Source organism: Bos grunniens, chromosome 23, assembly GCF_055505025.1.
Source record: "Bos grunniens cultivar Pamir isolate PY7600 chromosome 23, Bosgru_T2T1.0, whole genome shotgun sequence".
Taxonomy (NCBI): domain Eukaryota; kingdom Metazoa; phylum Chordata; class Mammalia; order Artiodactyla; family Bovidae; genus Bos; species Bos grunniens.
This window is the reverse complement of record NC_141187.1, coordinates 11,931,062-11,953,440: the sequence shown is the minus strand read 5'-3', so window position 1 is coordinate 11,953,440 and position 22,379 is coordinate 11,931,062. Positions and strand designations below refer to the sequence as shown.

At 52.4% G+C, this 22,379-nt stretch overlaps 1 protein-coding gene across 1 annotated transcript in view; it reads right to left on the bottom strand.

The window, feature by feature from the left end:
• Window positions 1–208: 208 nt before the first annotated feature.
• The window catches only part of RAB44 (RAB44, member RAS oncogene family), a 38,406-nt gene continuing 16,235 nt past the window's right edge, over window positions 209–22,379 (bottom strand). The window contains exons 3-14 of the mRNA XM_086371424.1: window positions 20,770–20,881; window positions 18,886–19,060; window positions 17,058–17,204; window positions 16,200–16,290; window positions 15,698–15,793; window positions 13,251–13,438; window positions 11,045–12,495; window positions 7,410–7,491; window positions 5,963–6,077; window positions 4,760–4,861; window positions 2,503–2,579; window positions 209–854 (exon numbers count right to left, since the gene is read on the bottom strand). Coding sequence (XP_086227550.1) covers window positions 764–854; window positions 2,503–2,579; window positions 4,760–4,861; window positions 5,963–6,077; window positions 7,410–7,491; window positions 11,045–12,495; window positions 13,251–13,438; window positions 15,698–15,793; window positions 16,200–16,290; window positions 17,058–17,204; window positions 18,886–19,060; window positions 20,770–20,881 — 2,727 coding nt within the window. The 3' untranslated portion in view covers window positions 209–763. The remainder of the gene's footprint in view (window positions 855–2,502; window positions 2,580–4,759; window positions 4,862–5,962; window positions 6,078–7,409; window positions 7,492–11,044; window positions 12,496–13,250; window positions 13,439–15,697; window positions 15,794–16,199; window positions 16,291–17,057; window positions 17,205–18,885; window positions 19,061–20,769; window positions 20,882–22,379) is intronic.

Here is a 22,379-nt window from a genome sequence, read left to right as displayed (position 1 = left end):
GGCACCATGGCGTGGAGCAGGGGGTGAGGTCCCCAAATGTGAGCCCTTAGAGGCAGATCTTGGGAAAAGAGAGTGGGGTTGGGGCTCAGGGAGATAAGGGGAATGGAACATACCAGGGGCCATCAGCTCTTGCCCAGGAATCAGATTCTGCTTGAAAGAAACCCTCTGTTTGCAAACCGACACATTGAGAATGACAAGGTTCACCAGCTTTGCCAGGCATGGAAGAGTGGGACTGCTTTAATAAACAGAGTACTTTGCAATTAACAGGCCATTTCAATTAGGAATCAGCACCGAAGCAAGCTCTTTAAAAGTTTCCCTCCCGCCCTTCAAGATTTATTCTTATTCCTGACTACAGAAGGAATACCCAGTCATCGTAGAAGATCTGTAAATACAAATACATGTAAAAAGGAAAACACCGCCACACCTTTATCCTATAATTTTATCACTTAGAGATGTTTTGCCAATACTGTGGTGTATTTTCCTTAAGCCCTTTTTCTGGACTTTTCCTTTCTTTAAAGAGTTTTAACTGGCCCCCCCATCCCCACCCCACCAACCTTATTACTCAGAAAAGTCCCTCTCTGGGAGTGTAAAGGCCAGCGTTAGTGCAGCCTCTGCCCTGGGGTCTGAGTCCTGACCCAAGGAGGGTTTTCCAGAACTTCTGAGCCAGTCGTCTCTGTCACTGCTGTGTCCAGGCGGGTGGGACAGGAGCCAAGGCACAGGAAACCCAGGGAGGTGGCCAGCCCACCCCAGACAGGCCAGCACCTCAGAAGCAGCAGCCAGCTCTCTTTGGAGGCTTCTCGGGGGCCACCTCCACCAGCGAGCCCTTCAGGCGCTCTTCTTGCATCTTGAGGGACCTGCGTGAAGATGCCCGGGCATCAGTCCTCTTTCTCACCTGCCAGAGACAGCAGGGAGGGACCCAAGGGTGCAGCTGGGGGCTGGACCCCCTGAACTTCCGCTCTGCCCCTGCCCTGCGTTCCACATGGCATGAAACACCTTTCTGTCTCTTTCCTAGCATTCTCTGCAGCCTACTGCGTGCCAGGGGCTAGAGACTCTGATTATGACCGTGAAGCCAGCAGGTCTTGCCTTGCGTAGTGTGGGAGACCGAGACGGGAAGGGGCCACCAGGACCCAGGAATGGGGCGGCACACAGAGGGACTTCACACCAGATCCTGGAGGGATTTAGGGTGCAAGGAAGCAGTGCTGGAGCCGAGACGGAGCACTGGACAAGGGTCCGCTTGCAGAAAAGAGGGAAGGGTGAGTTCTAGGCAGAGGGCAAAGGCTTAGTGTCAAGAGAGAGCTGGGGCATCGGTGAAGTAAAGCCTCTTCGTTCATTCATTTATTCACAGCGTATTTCCTGTGTGCCTGGCACTGTCCTAAATCACAGAGCCTAAGGACTGAACAGCCAGAAAGAAGCCTTGGAGGCAGTGAGGATTCAGGGCTCTGCCAGCCAGGAAGCCACAAGTAGGGCTTTTATTCTAAAGCAAAAGGAAGTCATCAAGCAGTTTCCTGTCCCAGGGATCAGACGGGATCAGGTTTGCAGTTCAGCAAGCTCACTCTGAAAGTTGCTTTGTCAGAGAAGGGGCCTAGATAATGTGTCATCTAAGACCCCTCCCACCTCACTCATTTCATTCATTAATTGAACACCGACATGCGCCAGGCTCCAGAGGGAGGAAGTGTTAGTCACTCAGCCATGTCCGACTCTTTGCGACCCCGTGGGCTACAGTCCACCACATTCTTCTGCCCATGAAATTCTCCAGGCAAGAATACTGGAGTGGGTTGCCATTTCCTTCTCCAGGGGATCTTTCTGACCCAGGGACTGAACCGGGAGGAGATGAACCAAAAAGACCTGGCCCTGCTAGAGCTCCAGCCTGGTGGGGAAGGCAGTCAGCATCAGGAAAATGGACAAACTCTGAAACGACAGTTTGCCAAGAAAGGCTTTGTGGGACTTCCCTGGCAGTCCAGTGGTTAGGACTCCGAGCTCTCACTCTGAAGGCCTGGGTTTGATCCCTGGTCAGGGAACTAAGATCCCTCAAGTTGCTCTTTGCAGCCGGAAAAAAAAAAAAAAAAAGAAGAAGAAGGGCTTTGAGGGACACAGAGAACAAGGTTCAGAATAGTGGTGGGAGCAGGTGTGGTCAGGGAGGGTTCCTCTGAGTGGCTTAAGCTCATGACTGAGGAGGTCGGGTGGGGGGCAGGGAGATGGCACTGGAGCCTATCCGGGCCTTTGGGAGGCATCTGAATTTTATTCTAAATGCAGTGGAAGTCACTGGAAGCTTGGGAGGGCACAGAGGCTCAGAGAGGGGATGGAGACTTCCCAGAGGTGGGGCCGCTGACAGGACTGGTGGAACTGGAGTTGGGAGACTCCTCGAAGGGCTCTCACTCCCTCCCCAGGCTTCTGAGCCCTGTGCTTTCTCAGGTGCTTCCTCAGATGGGCCTCCCCTCCCGCATGAGTCAGCTAAAGGCTGTCCGGGAGGTTCTGGGCGGGGAGGGGTAGGGCGGCACTCACCGGGCCAGGTGCACCACGGGCTCCAGGATGTTATGACCCAGCGCAGCGCTGCACTCTCCAAAGGAGACCCCCAGCTCCTGCAGCCAGATAGATGGGGGTACAGGTGCCGTGGAGGAAACCCCCGAGAGTCCAGGTGGCAGCCCCCACCACCAAAGGCCCGACCATCAGACAGAGTCCCATCCAGTACATCCCCAAGCCAACCCCAAGGGGCGAGGCAGCCTGTGTCTCTTTCCCCGTCTCCATGGTCCCCAGCCTTGCCCCTCTGCCCACTGTCTCTCCATTTTGGCTGGCCAAGGTGTCAAAGACGCCACCTAGAAACACCCCACAGCCTTCAGAGTAATGTTGGGAAGCCCGTGTTCCAATTAGGAGAAATGTCCTTGGGGACATTTTTAAGTTGTTGTCTGTGTCAGCTCAGTCGTGTCTGACTCTTTGTGACCCCATGGACTGCAGCCCATCAGGCTCCTCTGTCCATGGAATTTTCCAGGCAAGAATACTGGAACAGGATGCCATTTCCTACTCCAGGGGATCTTCCTGACCCAGAGATGGAAACTGTGTCTCTTGCGCCTCCTGCATTGCACATGGATTCTTTACCACTGTGCCACCTGAGAAGCTCTTTAAAGTCATTCGTTGTTTGTGTATATATATATATATATATTTTTTTTTTATGTTTTCAATTTCAGAAGTATTGAATTGGGGGAAACATTGGGAAATATAGCATAAAAACGTGTAAGTACAGGGCTTCCCTGGCGGCTCAGTGATAAGGAATCTGCCTACTAAGGCAGGAGACACAGGTTCCATCCCAGATCTGGGAAGATCCCACATGCCATACAACTAAGCCTGCGCACCGCAACTATACAGGTTGTGCTCTAGAGTCCGGGAGCCACAGTTACTGAGCTCAGGCTCCCTAGAGCACATGGTCTGCAACACGACAAACCACTGCAGTGGGAAGCCAGCCCACCGCAACTGGACAGTAGCCCCCACTTGCCGCAGCTAGAGAAAGCCCACTCAGCAATGAGGACCCAGCACAGCCAAAAATAAATAAATAAGTAAATAAATTTTTTTAGTGAAAATGTAAGTGCAACTTATAAACCACTTTTGTTAGTGTTTGAATATATGTTGAGTTGACCAAAGCTTCTTTAGAAAAGAACGGAATGAACTTTTTGGCCAATCCAATATTTCCATTCTCTTTTATATGACCCTTTATTATTGGGAGTGTGGAGTGTGGGCTAAATATCATTATACTGTTAGGTTAAACTGTATGAAATTGCTGCTCTGATAGATGCCAAACAGTCAAATATCAGCAATCTCATATGATTCAACCTAACCTGTCCCCAGAGACATGGCTATTTTTCTGACTTCACATTATATTATAAGCATTTCCTCCACAACCTTAAATATTTTTCAGAACAGGATTCTTAATTGCAAATGCTACCTTTTTGCATGAAGCTCCACAAATTAACCACCAAATGTTGCCAAGTGTTCTCATAAAGAACATTCTCATACAAACATGTTCAATTATACACAGGATCTATTACGTTCTTCTCTTAGGAACTATTATTTCTGACTCTTTCCTTAGGATAAATTGCTAGAGAAGGAATTCCTGTCAAAGGCAGTGAGCTACGACTTTTAAGAGGAAAAAATTCCCACCAACCAGGAGCCACAGTGATGATCTCATGGTTAGGAGAAATGAGAGAAGAAATGGGAAGGAAATACAATATGGAAATGTCAAGAGGGGTGGTGTCAGAGGTAGGGTGGGGAGCGAGACTTTTTTCCATCTTAATTATTCTCCAGATTTTCTGGAACGTAGTTCAATTCTACTCAAAAATAAATTGTATCCATGCTCCCCTGTCTGGTGGTGGGGCTTTTGATGCAATCTTTCCAGGGAAGAATTTGGGTCTTAAGATAGAATAAATTAGAAGGAATGTTATGTTAATTAGAGACCAGAGATAAAATGAAGATTTGATTGGGAATTTTAAGTGAAGCCTGAAAAGCTTTTTACTCTGAAGGTAATTTTTACGTAGGTCAGGACACTATGAGGATTTGCTAATGCAACAGTAAGGTTCAATGTCCTGCTGTCTGTTACCGTCTCGTGTCCGGGTCTTGGGCCCGGTGGGGTGGAAGGCTGTTAGTCTCTGATTGAGCAGGGGCAGGAGCCCATTGTTCTCTGTGGCCCGGGCCAGGGTGACCTATTCACTACCCCCCAGGGACAGGTCTGCCCAGTCCAGGCTGGGGGAGGGGCTGATGCCCAGCTGCTCACCTGGGCCAGTTGCTGCCCGGCCTCAGTGGACACTTGCCGATCCTCCTCACGGTCCGTCTTGTTTCCCAAGAGAAGGATGACCACGTCATCAGACTCTGCATCCTGCACACAGAATATGTCCCCTCAGCCACACCTGTTGGGCACCTGCTGTGAGCCAGACCCTGGGTGGATCTGACCCTGCCCTCCAGGAAAAGCTGACCCTGTGCCACTACCCACCCTACACACACAGCCCACTTTCTATATCACACCCACTCCATGCTCTTCCCACCTCTGACGCGTTCCCTTCCATCTGCAGTGAACTTACCCCTCCTCTCAGCCAGCAAACATGTCACCCACTCTCCAAGGCCAACCTCAAAGTCACCTCCCCTAGGAAGCCTTCCTGGATTGCTCCTGCCCAGGCCTGTCGTTTCCTGCCTGTGCTGAACAGCCTAGCGTTAGATTACACGGGCTGCCTTGACTCATCTCCTAACTGTTTAATGGATGATAATAATAATAGCTTCTGTTAATGGAGAGTTCACTATATACCAGGTACTGTGCTGAAAGCAGTTATAAAAGTTAATCCTCACAACTCCTCTGTGAGAAAAGTTGGGCAATTGAATTCAGAGAGTTTAAGTCACTTGTCCGAGGTTACAGAGTTAGGATGGGGTAGTTGGGATTCAAACCCAGGTCTCATCAGAACCTAGTTTCCTTCAAATATTACTTTATTCTGCTTCCTTTGCATCTCTTCTAGAGATGAAACTAGACCAGAAACTTCTAGAGAGACGACAACATGTCTTTCTTCATATCCCTCTTCTGTGCTAGTACGTGCTGTAGAATTTCAGCATATGAATTTCATTCTTACGTATATAAAATACATATGTGGGGGAAAGGACTAGAGATATATGGACAAAGGAGTGATCATCTAGAGTGACACTAGACTTGCATTATCCCCAGGTGTTAAGAATATATCACAGAGCTTTGGTGCATAGGACAGAAATGGTCACAGGAAGGAAACAGGAAGCAGTTTGTTTTGGAGACCGTACTATGTGGTTGTGGCTTCTTTGTACTACTACGCTCCCAGCCCATCCAGCCACATGCCCTCAGCAGATTGTCACCCACATGTCCGTTGTGTCCTTGGTAATCCTGGGACAAAAAAGGAGTGGGAAAGACACAAGTTCCCTCTTGACTGCACACTGGGGCCAGCCCCAGCAGCCGGCAGCTCACCCGGAGACAGTCCAGCCAGTAGCGCACGTGGACAAAGCTCTCCTGGGAGGTGACGTCGTACATGAGCACCACGCCGTCAGCCTTGCGGAGCAGCTGCCGGGTCACGCTGTGGTACCTGCCCAGAGAGTCCGCGCCAGTGATGCCAGGCACCCTGACCCCAGGCTCCGGCCTCTCTAGGCCTCAGCTGCTACATCAGCTTCTAACTGCTTCCCAGAGGGGGTGTGCATGTATTTTCCTTCTTCCGGTGTGCTTATTGTTGAACAGGTTAACAGTCCTCACGGCTCAGGTTTCAAAAGGTACCAAAGGGCATCTAATGAAAAGTCTCTCTCAGGCGACTCTACCTTCATCCTGCAGCTACCCAGCCCTCCTCCCCAGAGGCAACCAGAGTTACCCATTATTCAAATAGTCTCCCAGGGATATTTCATGCATATACATAAATGCATATATATACTCACACACACACACACACACACACCCATACACGCACTGTTTAAGCAAATACAATGTAAAACACTGTACTCACTAATATTCAATACTCGGTTCTTTGTTTTCTCCAGATAATAAAATGTCTTAGAGATATTTCCCTATTGGTACATAAGGGGTGACTTTCCTGGTGGCTCAGATGGTAAAGAACCTGCCTGCAAGGCCAAAGATCCAGGTTCAATCCCTGGGTTGGGAAGATCCTCTGGAAGAGGGAATGGCTACCCACTCCATTGTTCTTGCCTGGAGAATTCCATGGACAGAGGAGCCCGGAGGGCTACAGTCCTTGGGGTCACAAAGATACATAAAGAGGATCCTCCATCTTTTCTCCGGCTTCATTATATTCTATTGTGTGAAGAGACTCTAATTTATTTAACTGGCTCACTACTGATGGTGCTGAGGAGGCATCCAACGTTTCATAATATGAACACTATTGCTGTGAACAGTCTTGGTCCTTTTGATAATATAGTATGAATTTATTAGTAGAATGAATTTCTAGAAGTAGAACTTCCGGGTCATAGATAATGTCCCTTTTCAGTTTTGATCGCTACTGCTTAACTAGAAAGTCGAAAGCTAATATTTTCAGAAGGATAGGTGAGAGAGCTTCCCTGGAGGACCAGTGGCTGGGAGTCCAAGCCTCCCCTTCACGGGGGGTGTAGGTTCAATCCCTGGTTGGGGATCTAAGATCCCACATGCCACAAGGCGTGGCCAAAAAAAAAAGCGATTGAGTAGCTGTGCCCTGAGGGCCACGTTGGGACGGCCCTCACAGTTACCCCGCCAGGCTGAGGGGGCCTCTGGGTGCGCTCTCCTGTCTCCTGCCCTGGGCCTGGGCTCGTCTCTCCATCCCCCACCTCCTGAATCCTCAGCGGGTACAAGCTGCATTTGCACTTGGTAGGGCTCTGGTCGGGGCTGGGCTCCACTGCTCTGCAGTCCAGGCTCAGTCACTAATGTCGACAGTGTCCATTACCTCTCCTGGCCAGCTGTGTCCCAGAGCTGCAGCGCAAAGCGCTTGTTGTCCACCAGCAGGTTTTTGACTCGAAAATCCACTCCTAGGACACACAGATGAGGGTCAAGCCTACTTTCTAGTTACCATCCAGGACTTGGAGCTGACGCCTGCCTGAATATACACCTGCTCCCAGTACCAGCCATGAGGGTGGGAACTTTTGGCAGCTGGGCTTCCCTTCTGCTCTTCAAACCCCATCCGCACTTGAGGGTCCACATCCTCCGAGAAGAGCATCCTGCTTTGCCTACCCAGCTCCCACTGCACTCCCACCCTGACAGCTGGCTGACATGAGGCACCCTGCCTTGTTTCCACCACTACGAAAATACCTGTCTTCTCAACTACATGGCAATGTTTAGTCCTCAGGCTACTCAGGAAAATCAGTTTCACTCATTTATTTTTTAATAATACTTCTTCTCTCATTCCTAATTATTGCATGCATCTTTATTCTCTACCCAGACAGCAGGGCAGACAGGCAACCTGGGTGGGTAAAGGGAGTGCCGGCTTCAAGGAGGACCGGTTGGGCTCTGAGTTGTCCACCTTCTGCTGCTCTACTGCCTGTGTGAGTCACTTCACCCCTCTGAGCCTTCCTTTCTCATCTGCAAGGTGGCAATTTAAAAAGACCCATGTCACTGGGTGATTGGGAGGATTGAATAACTTACGTTCAAGGTCTGGTCCAATGTCTAGGGGCTGCTTGGGAAGTGGTCATTTTTATTATCTACTATGAATTCTCATCTTTCTGAACCTCCACCTCCTCAAAATTTCACAGACCAATCCTTCCCTGGGTCATGGTTCCAGACCCCTCCTATCCCTGGAAATGTGGATGTACTAGTGAAATCCCCAGGAGGCTTGGAATCTTTGGGGAGCAACTTCCTGCCAACCCCCAGTTCCCAGGGATGGGGGTGAGTGGGATGGGGGTGAGTGGGATGGGGGTGACAGAGAGGGGCTGTTTTGCCCCTGCTGAGCCCACCATGGGGCGCCAACCAGCTCAGGAAAGAGGCAACTCCTCACATGATCCCCGAGCCAGTAGAGAGCTTCCTCAAGGTGACACATGGTGACCCCCACAAGATCTTACTTCTGCCCCCGGTGGTGACAAGCCACAGACGCCCCCATCTGTGCTCCCCAGAGGAGACTGGGGGAAGTGGCAGCCAGGAAGTCCTGACCTCAGCAGAAGTGTATCTGCAGCATCCATTTCTCTTTACTGCCCCCTTTCCTGAAGGTCTAAGGAAGCCCAGGGTTTGCAGAAACTTCTGCGGTTACCCAGTCCCGCCCGCTGTGATGACATCCAGTCTCTGCATAAACATCCGCAGCATGGTCTATAGAGCAACCCTCATGATTATTCTTTGCATTTAGTAACTTGCATTACTCCCACCTTCCTCCTCCCTGCCCATCGCCCACCCTCAGTCTACCCACGTATCCCCACATGTTACAACTTAAACCACATAAACTGTCAGAACTATAATGTCTTCTGCTTCCCAAGAAATCTGCTGTTTTATGTGAACAACCCCAGGGAGTGGGCAGCGCTCAGCGTATAAAAGCGTAGAGCCTCTGGGGTGAGGGCCTGTGCTTTGAAGGCAGGTGGCCCCAGGTATGAACTTTGCTGCCCAGATAGGGCCCAAAAGTTCACCAGGACTTCAGTTCTGTTTTCCTCATGTGTAAAATGAGGATAGCTGCAGAGAAACCTCACAAAAATGCGCAGTCAGCTATAATTCGATTGGCTCTGGCTCTGGTCCTCCACCAGCCCTGTTCTCTAAGGCAGACAGGCGAGAAAGCGGGGTGGGAACAGAGGGTGATGCTGAGTGGGGAGAGTACAACGGAGGAAGCTGGAATCATCCCCAGTGACAGGTAAGCCTGATGGATGGCGATCACCACAGCTAAGTGTGGGACAGATTGGATATCAGGGCTTCCCTGGTGGCTCAGCTGGTAAAGAGTCGGCCTGCAATGTGGGAGACCTGGGTTCGATCCCAGGGTTGGGAAAATCACCTGGAGAAGGGAACGGCTACCCACTCCAATATTCTGGTTTGGAGAATTCCATGGACTGTATAGTTCATGGAGTTGCAAAGAGTTGTACACAAATGAGCCACTTTCACACACACACACTCCTCCCGGCTGACTAGCAGTGCATGCAGGCTTGCCTTGTCTTTTTACAATTACGCAACCTGTATTTTCTCTATTGAATTTCGTGGAAACTTCTTACCACATGACAATGGGAGAGGCTCATAGGCGTGAGGGGGCCCTGGCACAGAATAAGGCAAGTGCCTGGTGCATTGCAGGTGGTCGGTAACCAGCAGCTGAGGTCAGCAGTCCTCACACTTTTTGAGACCAATGACCAGTTTCATAGAAGACGATGTTTCCATGACTAGGGTGGTGGGGGCGGGTGGTGGTTTGGGGGTGATTCAAGCGCATTGCATCTATTGTACCCTTTATGTCCACTGTTATTACATCAACTCCACCTTAGATCATCAGACATTAGATCCTGGAGGTTGGGGACCCCTGGCTTGCGTGATTAATGATGGTGGCCTTGCAGACCTTGTGACCCTGTTCAACATCAGAACAGACCTCCTATGGGTCCCCTGTTCCTGACAACACTGCATTTTTAACTGGCTCCCCAGGTGAGGCTTCTCAGGCAGAGAAAAGTTCAAGAAGCTGTCCTGGGTGAGGGGGTGAGGGAGTCTCCTAGGTAAAGTTTGAGAACTTTACCCACTGGTCTACCACTGGTGCCCAGTTAGCGCGTACCTAGACAGACACAAAGACGCAGATCCCTCCGTTTTTACCCCAAGCCGAACATTCCCATGAGCTTTTTTCTATGGCTTTACGCGAGTGGGGCACATATCCCAATGTTCTTAGGGAGAGGAGGCTTTGGGCTTTAGGACATTTCACTTGCAAAAGCCACTGGATTGGACATTATCAAAAGTACTTATAATAATAACAACCATAAAAATAACTAATACTAACTGAGCACTTAATACGTGCCAGATAGTATTCTAAGACCTTGATATGTATTAACTGATCTAATTCTTACAGCCCCTTTCAGAGGTCAGCGCTACGGTTGCCCCCCTTATGCTCAGAGGGCTTGAATAATTTGCTCCAAGTTCATACCATTAGTAAGTGGCAGAACTGGATTCTGAACTCAAGCACCGGTGTTCCTAACTTACCCTACTCTACAAATACATTCTGTGTAAAATATTCAACTTGCCCAACGTAGCTTCCTGCCAGAGCCTGGCTGGCTGGCCTAGGGCTGGTCTTGGGCAAATTCAAGCAGCGGGGTCCCTGAGGTGGCCTGCCCAGGGGCCATGTGGGTGGAGACCGGCTTGTTTTCACCATCGGCCAGTGCTGCCACCTAAATTGTAGGTGCTTTGTTAACGTGGCACGTTATTAGCTCATCAGATCGATGCAGAGAAAGCAAAATACCTATAATTAGAGATGATTAGTAAAATAGCCAGGTTACGCCGGTATAAAATAACATCTAACACAGGGCCTGTGGCGAGGGCAGAACCTACAGCTTGCTGGGGGATGGTTTGCTCTGGGCCTGCTCCAGCTCGCCAGCCCGGTCCTCCGGCTCTCCCCTCCCTCCCCTGCCATCCTCTGCAAGCGGCTCTTACCCACAGTCGCTGTCAGCCCAGTGGCGAAGTTGTTCTGGTGCAGCAGATACAGGAAGGAGGTTTTGCCCACGTTCGAGTCTCCCAGGAAGATGACATGGAAGGTGTAATCAGGGTCGGTCAAAGGTTCGTTGGCCGTGCGGTCCCCAGGGAATGGGGTCAGCCCCGGACCTCCAGAGTCCATTCTTGAATCTTCAGGCCTGTTCTCTGCCCTTGGCTTCCTGGACTTAGAGGGGGCTTGTTCTCCTTCTGCGTGGGCAGTTGTAGGCTGGGGCCTGGGTTGGGCTTCCAGCTCAGCCCTGGTGGGAAGGGTTTGTGTGGACTCTGGGGGCCCTGCTCCATCCCCAGGCTGAGCCCCCATGGGGAGAAAGGGGAGAAAGCCCTCTGATGGTTTCCTGGGAGCCGGGGCTTCTGCTTCAACCTCAGCCTGCGCTCTGTCAGGTGGGCGAGGCGCGGGCTGGGGATTGAGCTGGGGGAGTTCTGAGTGCTCGAGTTTCAGGCCACGAGCCTCGACGGTCAGCTCTGACCTGAACTTCCACTCTCCCTGGTCCACTGCTTTCCTTTCCTCAGCCCTGGGCTCCTCTTCCAGGCTCTGGGGGAGGAGAGTGGACAGCCCGGGGACCTGGCCATGAGCCTCCTGCAGCTCCCCTGAATGGCCCTCTTGTGCATCTGGGCTCCACTTGCCCCACTCTGATCCATCCATGGGAGCCGGACCCTCAGGCACCAAGCCCTGGGAGGGCTCATCCAGCCCCACCAGGAGAGCTCCAGCTCCCAAGGACCCCAGCCTTGGCTCAGAGCCAGCAGAATGGGGGTCCTGATGGAGGGCCTCTCTCTGCCGGGGAGGCTTGGGTGGGACCGGCCCAGGGCCAGGGCCCTCATCATCTGGGTATGAGGTCTGGAGCTGTGTGCTGGGCCCAGCTGAGGCCTGGGGAGGGGACCCATCCTCCAAAGGAACAAGCACCTTGAGTGCAGCTGCCACCAGGCTCCCTGGCTCCCCAGCTGAGACCCCTGGGAGACCCCAGGGGAAGTGGACCCCGGGGCCAAGCCCTGACTCTTCCTTAGCTTCCTGGCTGGGGGGCTCTCCAGTCTGCTCTGGGGGACTCATGTCTGGCCCATCTGGATTCGCTCCTTTCTCTTCCTCGGTCCCAGAAGGTACCCCAGGGGGGCTCCTTGGAGAACCCCCTGGATCTGAAGAGGGCTCCTGAGCAAACAGAAGAGCATGTGGCTCTGAGATGGAGATCTGCCTGACCACTCGGGGCGTTGGGGGGCCTGAGGAGGCTTTCGGGGTTGGGGGTGGGCTCCAGGAGAGCTGCAGGGCACTGAGGGGGGTGCTGCCGATGCCGCTGAGGAGCTGGTCCCAGTCATCGTTGTCCCCAAACAGTCCAGGCAGGGGAGCCTCCTCGGAGGAGGCTGCCTGAGCATCTGGAGCCTTCTCCTCACCTGTTCTGGGGACACTAGGAAGGGTGCAGGAAGCTAGGGTCAGGGAGGGGCAGGTAGCTGTCACACCCATCCTGTCTGCATCCTTCAGCAGCAGATGCACACCTCACAGCTGGCCCTCCCTTAGGTCTTCCCTTCCACAGGACTTCTCACCCGGCACTCACTCCCCACCCCTCTCCTCATCCAATCCTGCTCATCCTTCAAGGCCCATGTGGAGCCTCACCTCCTCCAGGAAGCCTTCCTACTATTCCAGCCCATCCCACTCTGCCAAGGATCCAGGACTGCGCTAGCCTCTGTGTGTGTGTGTGTGTGTGTGGGCTTGAATCCTAGTTGTGTGAGTCGTGTGTGTCCAGGCATGTGATTTTCCCCCTTCTGCCCCCTTGTCTGAGAAACAGGCATGACAATCCCAGCCCAGTGGAGTTGTTGTGAGGTTTAAGGAGGGAGTCTGTGTGTGGCTTCCCTGGTGGCTCAGATAGTCTGCAATGTGGGAGACCCTGGTTCAATCCCTGAGTTGGGAAGATCCCATTGAGAAGGAAATGGCTACGCACTCCAAGTATTCTTGCCCGGAGAATCCCATGGACAGAGGCGCCTGGTGGGCTGTAGTCCATGGGGTCACAGAGAAAGTCGGACGCGACTGAGCAACTAACATTCACTTTTCACTTGCACCGTGAGCTCTGAAGGCTGAGCAGAGTCTCTGAGAACTCAAACCCTTTCTCCCCTCTTGCAGGAAGCCCTCTGTCTGCAGCCCAGCCCGGGGATGGCAGCTACTTGCCTGGGTTCCTCCTCCATCTGCCAGGACACGCGGCCCCTGGCGGCATCCAGGTGCCCCCGGGTCACCTGCAGCTGCCCCCGCACCTCTTCCAGCCGCCCAGCCAGGTCCCGCTCGGCCTCCCGAAGCTGCCGGTTCTCCGAGCTGGCCTCCTGGTGTGTGCTGCTGAGACGGTGGAGCTGGGCCTCCAGCTGCAGGAGGTGGCGGGTGACGGGGAGAGAAGCCCAGTTGCCCTTCGGGGGGACTAAACAGCCTCCCAAGACCATGGTGGGGCACAGACTCCAGGCTCCTGGAGACCCAGCTTAAAACATAGGATCGGGTGTTACCCCCTCATTGGCCTAATTAGCTCCATTACCTCCCACCCGGAAGAGACATTGGAATTGGCGGGGTGGGGAAGGGAGGGGGGAACTGCGTAAGAAGCACAGGTGGCCAGCAGCACCAGGGGCCACATCCTCCTTTGCTCAGTGCTCTGCACTGGCTGCTCATCTCTGAGCCCGTGTGGTCGCTAAGGAGCTCCTGGTCCAACGGCCGGTCACAAGACCGGGAGATGGAGAGCTGCTTGACCATGCTGAATGGAAGGCAAGGTCCCCACGACAGCCTCCCGGACCTGCAGTCTGCCCCCACCCCACCCCCATTACATCTCTGGCTGCCTCTCTCATGACCCTGCTCCCTGCCCCCTCAGTCTGTTCCAGCCCCCAGGCCCCTTTACTGGTCCTTGAACACGCACAGCGCGTCACGCCCACCTCAGGGCCTTTGCACTCGCTGTGCCTTCTGCCTGGACTGCTCTTCCCTCAGATACCACAGGGCCCACGCCTCACCTCCTTCAGGCCTTTACTCCAAAGTCATCATCTTAAGTGAGGCTTCCTTGACCCCTCCTCTCAAAACCCTCCTACCCTTCTGCCCTGTTTTACTTTATTCTCCTTAGCACTTTCACTATCTAATATGTTATAGACTTTACTTGCTTATTTAGTTTATCACCTATCTCCCTGACTAGACAATAACCCCACAGGCAGGAGATATGTGTCTGTTATGTTCCCTGGGAGCTAGCGCAGTGCCTGGCACATAGTGGGCGCACCATAAACAGTGGTTGGATGGAGGAATGAACGGCCTTGGGGGGAGAGGCTTCACGTCCACAGGGGACAGGACAGAACGGTCCTGTGTGGGAAGTCCAACCTCCTCTCTCACCAAAAGGGGCCTGCCTCAGCCTCCACGGCTCCAAGTCTACAAGGGCTTCCCCCTGTGGTTCGGCTGGTAAAGAACCCTGCAATGCAGGAGACCTGGGGTTCGATCCCTGGGTTGGGAAGATCCCCTGGAGAAGGGAAAGGCTACCCACTCCAGTATTCTGGCCTGCAGAATTCCATGGACTGTATAGTCCACGGGGTCACAAAGAGTCGGACACGAATGAACGACTTTCACTTCACTTTCAGTCTCCAATGGGCAGCTACTACAGAGTCTCCTGGGAGATCAACCTGTGTCAAGAGGGTGAAACCAGGTAGCAGAACCAGGAGGGAAGGCTGTGGGAACCTAGTCCAGTGATGAAAGGATGCTGGTTGTCCTGGTTACAACACATGGCGATTTTACTAAGGCCAGTGGCCTGCAAGTTGAGGAAGGAAGAGACAATGGGGCTGGGTCTCAGACCCAAAGGCTTAGCCATAATGCCATCTGCAAGTGATTACAGGTTATGAGACCTGGGGTGTTGGGGTAGCAGGTATTATAACCAGGAAGCTAGGTAAGGTTCAGAGATAGTAGCGACTATGATGTATTGGGCTGGCTAAAAAGTTTGTTCGGGTGTTACCATAACATGTTAAGAAAAAAACCCAAACACATTTTTTGGCCAAGTCAATATAAAGCACCTATTACACACCAGGCACCATCTTAGGCCCTCGAATACAGTATATCTAATCATCACAGCAGCCTTCTAAGGCAAAAGTTCTGATCTCCATTTCTCTGATGAGGAAACCAAGGCTCAGAGAGGTTAAAATCCTGCCCAAGGTCACTCAGCTGACAGCAGAGATGAGAGCTGAGCCCCACCTTATCACCAAGCCTCTCCAATGTTGAGACTTTGTGTTTGCCTGGTGCTTTCTGGCTTCAAAGGGCTTTCCCATTTATTACCTCTTTTGATACAACTAGCCGGGGAGCTGCAGTAGATGTGGCTATGCCCATTTTACAGATGGAGAAACTAAGGCCGAGACAAGCAAAGTCCTTTCCTGAGATTTGTGGGGCTTTTAATTGAAACAGCAGGAAATTGAGCCTGGACCTTCTGATTCATGTCCCAGGGCTGCCACTGCCCTTACCTGGCCTCGTCTCAGAAAAAGGGCCAGAGACATCGTTTTCCTAGGGGAGCCACCTCTGGTGCAGGAGCCCAGCAGCCCAGTGAACCCTCCGGAGGTGGGTATCAGGGTCTGTGAATCCTCAGAAACTGGGCCTCCAGGGGAGCCCTTCTCACTCACCTCCTTCTGCCCCTCGGTCAGCCGCTGCACCTCGCGCTCCTTGGCCTCCAGCACCTCCTGCATCTGGGAGCTGAGGGCCAGGCCCCGGGAGTCACTCTGGGGAGCAGAGAGGTCTTAGCTCCCCCTGTGTGGCCGAGCCCAGTACTCAGCTGGCCTGGGTTGGCCCTCCCCGCGTGCCACCTCCACCCAGGCCTGGGGCGCCTGGTCCAGGATGTGTCCACAAGGAGGGGGGTTTCAGGACAACTTCCCTGGCCCAGGCAACAAGGAGACAGAGGCCCAGAGAGTGGGAGGAGTGGCCCCGGGGGACCCCTGAGAGCTGGCAGCAGTGAGCACTCCCCACCCAGTCTGTCTGAGCAAACTGTCTCTCCGACGCTGGGGGGGATGAGACGATCTGCTCGCAGCGGCCTCCCGCTGCCCCACGCTGGCCAGACCTGGGCTCACTGTGCGGGCAGCAGAGAGATCCAGGGCTGGGGGAGAGGCTGGCTGGGGCCGGGGGGCTCACCTCAGCCTGCAGCTGCTGCTTCTCCCGATGTATCTGCTGCTCCATCTCCTCGTAGAGCTGCCGGACCTCGCGATGGTGGTCAGTGTCCCTCCTGGAAGGGGTGGAGGGGGTCAGGCAGCACCCTGCCACCCTGCTGCTTGCAGGGGTGGTCTGGGCCCACGTTCAGAGCCTACCTTACTGCTCGGCTCACTCTGCCAGCGGTTGACCCCTGTCACCCTGGGAACTGTCATCCCAGTAACAGCTCCTGACCTTGACAAAGGCCCTTGATATGGATCATCTGAGCCCACCCTGCTAACTCCATAACCATCATCGGGATGTCGGTTCCTGTCTCACAGTCCCCAGTCACTCTGTCCCCACTTCCTGCTGTCACCATCCTCCTATCCACCCCCACCCCCAAGCACAGACTCCCTGGCAGGGCTGAGCCCATGCCAACCCCAGGATCACCACATGCATGGCAATCTACGTGAGTGGTGCCCTGGAGTTAGGTGCCCCAGTGACCCTGCACCAGGACGCACTGGCCCATCCCCTCTTTGGCTGAAGGCTTCACTCTGTCCTTCCCAGTAGATTCCCTTAGTTTCCCCTTCTTCTAGCTCAGCTCTGCCCATCCAGCTCCCAGGCTCTTCTGCGAACCCCTGGCCTCCATTCTTCTGGAGCTGAGAAAATTCACTTAAGATTCAACTAAGGGATTTTCCTGGTGGTCCAATGGTTCAGACTCTGCGTTTCCACTGCAGAGGGTGCGGATTCAATCCCTGGTTGGGGAACTAAGATCCCACACGCTGCCATTAGCACAGCCAAAAATAAAAAAGATTCAACTAATGTAAAGAGCATCCACTGTGTGCCAACCCGGCCCCAACTCACTTCCTCAGAGTCAGCTCCAGAACCTCCTTGTCGGCCCGTGCCTCCTGTAGGCAACTGTTCATCTTGGCCAGAAAGCCCTCCAGGTTGCCTGCCAGCTGGGGCTCCTCCTGCCGCAGCTTTCTCCATAGCTGCCAGATTTCCGCCTGCCTGGGAGGGGAGGACAGCCAGAGATCAACCTTGAGTGGGACCAGGAGGCAGAGGGAAGCCCACTCCTAGGTTCTAATGGCCACACGCCAAGAGACTGTGGCAGCTGGGTCACAAAAATCTCCTTACACTCTGCAAGGTGCAGCTCAAGTGCCACCTCCTCCAGGAACCTCTCCCAGTTGTGCCCTTATCCCTTCACGAATCCCCACATCCCGTTGTCTCTCTACGATTTGATGATTCATTGTGGGGCGGGGGGATCTGGGAGTCTGATGGCCCAGAGCTTCCATCTGCCTTCTCTCTTCTCCCATTCTGTGGCTGCGTGACCTTTAGCAAGTCCCACAACTTCTCTGAGCTTATTTGTAACATGGCCACTGGAGAATGAGGCGCACCCAGTGGAGAGCACCAGCCTGGGGTCTGGCACTGAGTTGGCATTCCATAAATGCTGCTTTCACATGGATTTAATTAAGTCGTGAAGACAGATGCCTGAGGGCTGAGCCCAGGCCAAGCTGCCAAGTAGGTAAATCACTTGCCACCACAGCTCCCCTGCCAACCTGTACCCCAGTCCCACCCTGCCTGCCCACAGCACCTGCCCCACCCTCTGAGAGCTTGTCCTCACAGAGCCCTGTGGGGCAGGGGGACCTGGGAAAACCTGGGCAGATGGGTGAGGGTGATTCCCTTGCTAGTTCTAACAGAGCCAGTGGGACCTGGAGGGGTGTGCGGTGGGTATTTTTAGGCAGGGTCCCTTTCTCTAAGCATGCTGCTGCTAAGTCGCTTCAGTCGTATCCGACTCTGTGAGACCCCATAAACAGCAGCCCACCAGGCTCCCCCGTCCCTGGGATTCTCCAGGCAAGAACACTGGAGTGGGTTGCCATTTTCTTCTCCAATGCATGAAAGTGAAAAGTGAAAGTGAAGTCGCTCAGTCATGTCCGACTCCTAGTGACCCCATGGACTGCAGCCCACCAGGCCCCTCTGTCCATGGGATTTTCCAGGCAAGAGTACTAGAGTGGGTTGCCATTGCCTTCTCCGACTCTCTAAGCATGAGTGAACCCCAAAAATCCCAGAGCCCAAGACTGTCTCCAAGCCCTCCTGTCTCTAAGCCTGCCCAACTCAGAGCATCACCATACCTGAAATCACTCCACTGGGGGACTCTCTTTTTGGGGAAAAGGCACCCTTGGGAGGTTTGTATTTTTGCGAATGTGGGTCCTGGGACTTCCCAGGAAGTCCAATGGTTAAGACTCTGCACTTCCAATGCAGGGGGTGCAGGTTCAATCACTGGGGAGATAAGATCCCATATGCCACACGAAGGGGCCAAAAGAAGGAAACAAAAAAGATTGTGGGTCCCTTTAGGGAGCTGATCCTTCAACTTGCCAATCTTTCTGGAGAGTGACCTTATAGGGCAGGACAAGGAGGGAGGGCTTGAGTGGGATGGACTCCCAGTGGGTAGGCTTTCTCCATGCGGGGCTTCATTTAATCCCACAGCAATTCTTCTGCTCACCCTGCAGCCAGGGAAACGCAGGTAAGGGGTTAGGCTACTTGCCTGCAGTCGCACAGCCAATAAGTGGCCAAAGCAGGATATCCGCCCAACACTACCTGGCAGCTCCCGTTTGATCCTGCGTCTGGGCCAGTGCTCATCCCCTCTGACAGGCGGTGCCTCCCCCCGCACCCCCAACCCTGCTGGCCTTACTCAGGCAATGAGTTGCTGGCTCCTAGTTGCTCCATGAAGGCAAAGAACGCCTCCTTCTCCTCACTGTTGGCCTCCTCCACCACCGGGAAGCTGGTGGCTGCAGATCCTCGCTTGGAGAGCAGTGGCCTCTTTCTGTGGAGCCTGTGGGTGCTCGAGCTGGAGCCAAAGATGTTCTCTGCGGAACAAAGAGGGACAGAAAGGAGCAGAGTGGGGTTGGGCTCCATCGCTTGACTTCCTACCTTGCCCTGCTCCAGCCTTTGGGGAAATGGTTTTATCTGTGTCAGTCACATTTATACAGGGCCAGGGTCATACACTCCTCACGTCAACCAGGGACTACTCAAGGTAGACCCTGCGCCCATTTTACACATGAGCGTCTGAGGCTCAGAGAGGCCAAGAGACTTGCTAGAAGTCATACAGCGGCTCCACTGTGGCCCACACATTCTTTTCACTGGGTCAAAGGATAATCATTGAGCATCTATTATGTGCTGGGGTCAAAATTGGCCAAAACCTCTGCCCTGGTGGAGCCGACATTCTATGAATACTGAAAAGGACACATTTAATAAATAAATAAAATTACCAAGAGAGCTAAAGGAAGGAACAGGGTAATTTCCTTTAAGAGACTAGACAGGGTCTACTTTAGAGAGGGTGGTCAGGAGGGTTCTGAGGAAGTGACATTGGAACTGAGATGTGACTAAAAAGGAAGGAGCAAGTGATGTAGTTTTCTCAGGAAGCATATTCCAGGTTGCAAGAACAGTGCATGCAAAGGCCCTGAGGTAGGAGCTAGATTGGCAGGCTGGAGGAGGTGAGTGGTATTGCGTGAGCCTAAGAGGTTGGAAGGGTCTCAGCAGTGCTGGCCTGTAGGCCCTGGGAAGGGAGTTGAATTTTGTTTTGTAGGCATTGGGAAGTCTTCCCGATAGTGGACACAACTGGACACAGATGTGAAGATGGCTCCTTGGGCCACAGGGACAATAGTGTTCCGTCTGCCGCACCCCTGATTCCAGGCCCTAATTTCCCCTCCCTGCTCCGAGCCTCTCAATCACCAGAGCCAGAGCAACCATCTCTTGGGAGGGCCCAAAGTATAAATGCAGATTCTTGGCCTCCCCTTTCTGTTGTCTCCCAAACTCTTGGAGACTCAGCAGACCCGAGAACTAGGGGTGGCTTTGGCTGCATTAAAGGCTGACAATCCTTTTTAGGGTCTCTACAAGGACACCACTCCTTCCATTCCCTGGAACAAAGGTCTTCCCCATCGAGCTCAGCTGGAATATTGTGTATTTCCAGCTTTGATGTCTCTAGGTCCTTCTAGGCCTGTCTTAAGAAGCCAGTTTGGAGTTGCCCTGCCCAGTGGGGGCTAAGGGTCTGGGAAGCCTCCACCCACTAAATATCACCCTCTGCTGCTCCCTGGAGCCTCATATTCCTTTAACCAAAGCCAGAATGTGACCTTCTCCAGGCAGAAACAAGGCCTGTGGTCTCAAGAACAGGGGGTGTCTAACCTCCTGCTCAAGGGAAAGCTTTTACTGGGGAGAAGACAAGGGAGGCATCTGAAAGCAATCCTGGAGACCTCCCTGGAGGAGGGGAATGCTCAGGGGACACCCCGCCCACCCCTAGCAATGATTTGCTCTTGTTCGAAAGGAAGTGAGGTCTCCTGGGCTAGAGTCTTAAGTCTCAGCTCTGCCTTGAACCAACTGGCTTCCCACTCAGTTGAGAGCCTCCTATGAGAGGCTTAGCATTCTCATCTCTGCGGTCATTCATATGTCATCCACACCCAGAACTGCCCTCAGGGGTGTCGTGAAGGTTCTGTGATGGGTCACTGCAACCTTTCCTGTCTGCTCAGCCTCGCCTCGTGCTTGGCACACCCCTCGGGAGGCCCTCCCAGGACAGACATACTGAGCCCGGAGCTGAACTCTTCAAGGGAGAGGCGTCCCTTCCGCTCCACATCCACCCAGTCAAAGATCATCTCCAGCTCATCCTCGCTGCTCAGGAAGCTGAACTTGGCTGCCTGCAAGGACAGAGGTAAGTTGGGTGATGTTCCTACCAGGGGAGGCTCTGGGCCACTCTCAGAAAAGGAGAGGTGTTTATTTTCAGCCACCCCCACCTCCCCTCTCCCCATTTTTGGAGTCCAACCCTCAACCTGACCTCAAGACCGGTCCTTGAGTCTCTTGGACTCTAGCAGAGCCTTGAACTTCATCCTCAGTTTTTCTATTCCTTCATCCAGCATCAAAACCTACCTCTTCTGAGTCTCATCCTGTTAGGACTGTAATAAAGGACAGTAGCCAATCTTTCCCACGTGTTTATCACTATTTGAAAATTACCTAACACTGGAAAATAAGTCCCCAAAGTGGACAGCACACCCTTTTGGTATTCTACAGAGGCCAAGGCCACCCAAGCATCTTCTAGATTCTATGAACGCACTTTGTCTCATGGTACTGATTAGAGATCCCAGACTAAATGAAGTCACGTTAACTTGTAGATTCTGTTCAAGAGAGGTGTAAATAACTTTTGCCTGATGGAACAAGATAATCCCAAAGATTTATGACCTGTTGTTCATTAACCAGCTTTAAGCAACCTACCTCAACAACCTGATTGTAACATTTCTCTGTTAAGTTATCCCGCTTTTCAAATGCTCTTTCAACCATTCAGAACATCTCCCATTAATAAATGAGTTAAATAAAATCTCTGGTATAGATTCATTTTATTTTTGTCTAAGGGTCATGATTTTATCTTCTTGGAAATTCTGCTTTAGCAGTTTTGGAGGTTCCATGGAGATGCCCCATGGACTCGGCTGTCATAACCCAGTAAACTGTGTTGCTAGAAAAGCCCTAAATGGGCTCTGGGAACACAGGCACTTTATATATATATATATATATATTTTTTTTTTTTTTTTAACTTATTTGTTTGGCTGTGCTGGATCTTAGTTGTAGCATATGGGATCTAGTCCCTGACCAGGAATGGAGCCCAGGCCCCCTGCACTGGGAGCACGGAATCTCAACCCCTGGACCATCAGGGAAGTCCTGGGCACTCCTTTCCTTGGCTCTTGAAGGGAATCCCAAGTGTGATAGAACTTTGCTTGCTGATTCTGTTTCTCCGGTTTTTATGTATTTGATTTTACAGATTTTCTGCTTTTGGTTTTAGCGGTAGCCATGATGGGGAATTCTGTTTTACGGACTGACCATGTGGAGATCTCCATGGGATACATGATGGAGACCTAGTGTCTGTCGGTTGAGACACAGTGGAAAATCTGGTTTGCTAATCTTTTGTTGTTGGTGGTGGTGTGTTTGTTTTTCTGTGAATGACCTCAAATCGGTTAAGAATTTTGTGCCCACTGGGGAGAAGAATAGCTCTTTGAAATCTGAACTGAAGTTTTTGTGTTTCTGTGTTTACTTTTGAACTGTGGTTCGAGTTGTAGAAAAGAAACCAGACTGTAATTCAGAAAGGCCCTTAACTCTCATTGTGAGTGTGAGCATTTTTCTATACCTGGGTATTAATGATTTAGAGTA